This window comes from Saccopteryx bilineata, chromosome X (genome assembly GCF_036850765.1).
Source record: "Saccopteryx bilineata isolate mSacBil1 chromosome X, mSacBil1_pri_phased_curated, whole genome shotgun sequence".
Lineage (NCBI taxonomy): Eukaryota > Metazoa > Chordata > Mammalia > Chiroptera > Emballonuridae > Saccopteryx > Saccopteryx bilineata.
Window position 1 is genome coordinate 30,377,050 of NC_089502.1, and position 3,342 is coordinate 30,380,391.

General features: G+C 46.7%; 1 protein-coding gene across 1 annotated transcript; it reads right to left on the bottom strand.

The window, feature by feature from the left end:
* Positions 1–2,132: 2,132 nt before the first annotated feature.
* On the bottom strand, positions 2,133–2,771 carry LOC136317611 (cancer/testis antigen family 47 member C1-like). Its single transcript, XM_066250440.1, has one exon. The coding sequence runs from the start codon at positions 2,769–2,771 to the stop codon at positions 2,133–2,135; it is 639 nt and encodes a 212-aa protein (XP_066106537.1).
* Between the last annotated feature and the right edge of the window lie 571 nt (positions 2,772–3,342).

Below are 3,342 nucleotides of genomic sequence, written 5' to 3' on the forward strand. Positions count from 1 at the left end.
TTTGCAGGGGTATGAGGGGCATAATGTGGTGTATAGGTGGTATATTGAGTGGGACACTTGAAAACATGTCAACACAATCAATTAAAAATAAATTTTATAAAAAGAAGAAAAATAATACTATAGCAGAGACCTGATGATGTGAGAATGAAGAAAATGTCGAATTGAGCATTCAGTAAATACAAAGCATTAATAATAATTCTGGTATTCTGACATTGTAATATTTTAGAACACAGCAACTGGAGTCCCTAAAAGCCAATCATTTTAGAATTATAGAGGGCCAGATTTAAAAGGGGCCTTAGAAAGCTCTTAATCCAAATTATTTTCTTCTACTCTTAGTGCAAATACTTCTTCTGGGGCCTAGGAAGCATGTTGCCCAAGTACGGTAAATAGATTTAAATAAACATACAACATGAAAAACAGAAAAGGAAAAAATGTGGTCCTTCCAGAAATTAGTAACACTTTCTTTTTTTTTTTTTTTAACATTTTCTTATTTGTAAGTATTCCTTGTCTCCTAATTAGTACAGGACACTGTATTTCTGTGGCTAAATAATGAAGGCCCAACTAGGGCAGAGCCCAGCGACCTGAGCTTCTGCATCTAGTAATGTTTTAAAATAACTACTGGTCTTAGGTATTGACACAGTTCTCATTTGTTAGTAGTCTTTACAGGAAGGACAGAGGGCCTCATAAGAACTAATGAGTAGCCATGAAGTATATATATTTCAGTACATAATACATGTTATATTACTAGGTATATGAGTATAATGTTAACATGCCAAGAAGATAAAATTGAAATTTTAAACTAGTTTTAAACAGACCTTTTTTCTTAATTTACTGGGGAAATTAAAATAACTAAAGCTGTTGGTAACAGGTAAATGCCAGGAATGGTCGGGTGATACCCAAAGCTACACACAGATACCTGGATTTTCCGGGGCTGTTCTCTGCTGAGTCCATGTCGCTTTGGGGTCCTTCTTCTTTCTTGTTAAACTCCTCTTCTTCTTCCTTCCTTTCAGCATCTTGGGCTTCTTCCTCAGCGTTTTCACATTGATATTTACTTGTTCCTTTAGTTAAGAATAAGACAAACTTTGGGACCAGACATTCACAGAAAGAAATCCCAAGTTATAAGAAATGGGGACATCCAGCACTCAACCCGCAAGTGAAGCAAGACAATGGAAGTAACCAGGAAAAGAACAGCTAGGCACCTTCCTACTGGTTGATGCAACACTCCTGCGGCCCCTCATTGCTGCTGCTCGATTGTTTTCGTAGTGACCTGATTTCCCTAGTAAAGCTGTGCTGCTGATGCCTGCTGGCCCATCAGAGAAGGGATCAGAATCATCGGGGTCTAGGGCATTCATAGGGTTTGGTCAGAACTTTCTTGTGAAAATATTGTTTCCTTCACTGACAAATTCTATGGTGAAGTTCAGTTGGTCCTCAACCCCATGGGGGGATATATATATACATACATACATACATACACACACACACACACACACACACACACACATACACATTAAAAATTTTTTTTTCAAAGTCTCCCTATCAGTTCGTAATGTTTGCGGGTTGACTTTTTAAGGCTCTTGATACTTTTGGCAGCCATGAAGCAAACAGGAGACATGACATTGGCTTTTTCCTCTCCTTTGGGTTCCCCACCATGTCCTGCCTGCTCACTCCTGAAACCTTCCCCTGGGCCGTTCGGACATTCGCTGATAGGCTGTGCCCTGCACTGAGGAGCTCAGGTTGCTTAGTGCAGGTTGGGAGAGAGCAAGGTATTTTTTCTCAAGGTGGGGGAGGTCGTTATGAAGTTGGGCTTCTCTTCCACAAGGCCTGTAGTGCAGTGGTTCTCAACCTTTCTAATGCCGTGACCCCGCAATACTGTTCCTCATGTTGTGGTGACCCCAAACCAAAAAATAATTTTGGTGGCTGCTTCATAACTGTAATTTTGCTACACTTATGATTTGGAATGTAAATACCTGATATGCATTATGAATTTTCCGATGGCTTTAGGCGACCCCGGCGACCCACAGGTTGAGAACCGCTGCTGTAGTGTGTTCAGGGCCCCAACCCCCCTGGTGCACATGGCCAGCCAGGGCGCCAGCTGTGCCTACAGGCCTTGGGGCTTCCCTGGCCCTGGGGCCTCACAATCCTGATGCCTTTTCTGCGTGATGCTCACCTTCCAGGGCTTCAGACTCCTGCGTGGGCTCCTCCCTGGCCTGGGGCTGGTCCTCGGGCTCCAGGGCCAGGGCACCCTCTCCAGAGCCTGTGGCTCTATCTCCAGGGCCCTCAGGCACCAAGACTGCAGCCCCTTCTCTGGTGCACTGGTGGGCCTGGCCAGGGATGCCGGACAGATGAGGTCTGGCCGGGACCGTTCTGCGGCGGTCGCGAGGTCGCTCAAGGATGTGGTCATTGTGGTATATGCGGTTCAGCGACCTGCTCACCGCGTCCATGAAAAAGTTGTGAAAACCCTCCCTAGGCAACTGGCGGGCGGCTTCCGGCACATTCCAGTTCTGCTCCATGTTGTCCTCCCCCTCGTCAGCTGCCCTGATGTCAGAATCCTCGCTGACCCTGCCCTCTGGGACTTCCACTGCTGCGGCTTCCTCCCCCAGGCCCCTGATAGCCCTTCCTACTACCTCCAGCCCGGCTACATTTTCCCCGTGGAGCTCCAGGTCTTGAATCACCGCCCCCTCATCTCCAGCTTCCCAGACCCCGGCTCCCGCCTCATCCATGGAGCTCTCCTGAACACCGGGGGCCAGGTTTCTATCACCAGAGTCAGACATGGCTCCAGGAAATACCTCAACCTAGACGGGATCAGGCTATGGCGTCAAAGGCCAAGATGGTGGCTACTGGGAGGAGACTGCGGACCGTGGACCCGGATGTGAGGTGGACGGAGTCTTAGAAGGGACAATAGTCTCAGGTGGTGCCTGAAGAAGCCCAGGGACCACTAGGGCAGGGGCAAAGAGGCAACAGGGGGCCATACACTTTGGTCACAAGCTCACTGGCTGAGAAGCGAAGATTGACATGTCATATGTCCAATAAATGACCAAAGCCCTTCAGTTCCAGGATGGCTTAGAACTGCCTCTCTTTTCTTTGAGGCTTTTGGGTCCTGAGCTGCCTTCAGGTACACACAAGTCCTGCCCTTTTAATTTTGCGATTGTCTGAAAAACTATAGTAGTCTAATATGGAGGCACCCTGGGCCATATGAACTGAGAGGTCCAGGGTGCCTCCATATTATTATTATTATTATTATTATTATTTTCATGTGCTAATCGTTCAGGTGAGTAGGGAAAGAATCATAAAAATGCTTTGTGGCCCAGACCTCAGCAGCAGTAACACTCCCCTCCCGAAAAA

Bases quoted from the DNA above. Each gene is read 5' to 3' on its own strand.
- LOC136317611 (XM_066250440.1), bottom strand. From the start codon at position 2,771: ATGTCTGACTCTGGTGATAGAAACCTGGCCCCCGGTGTTCAGGAGAGC.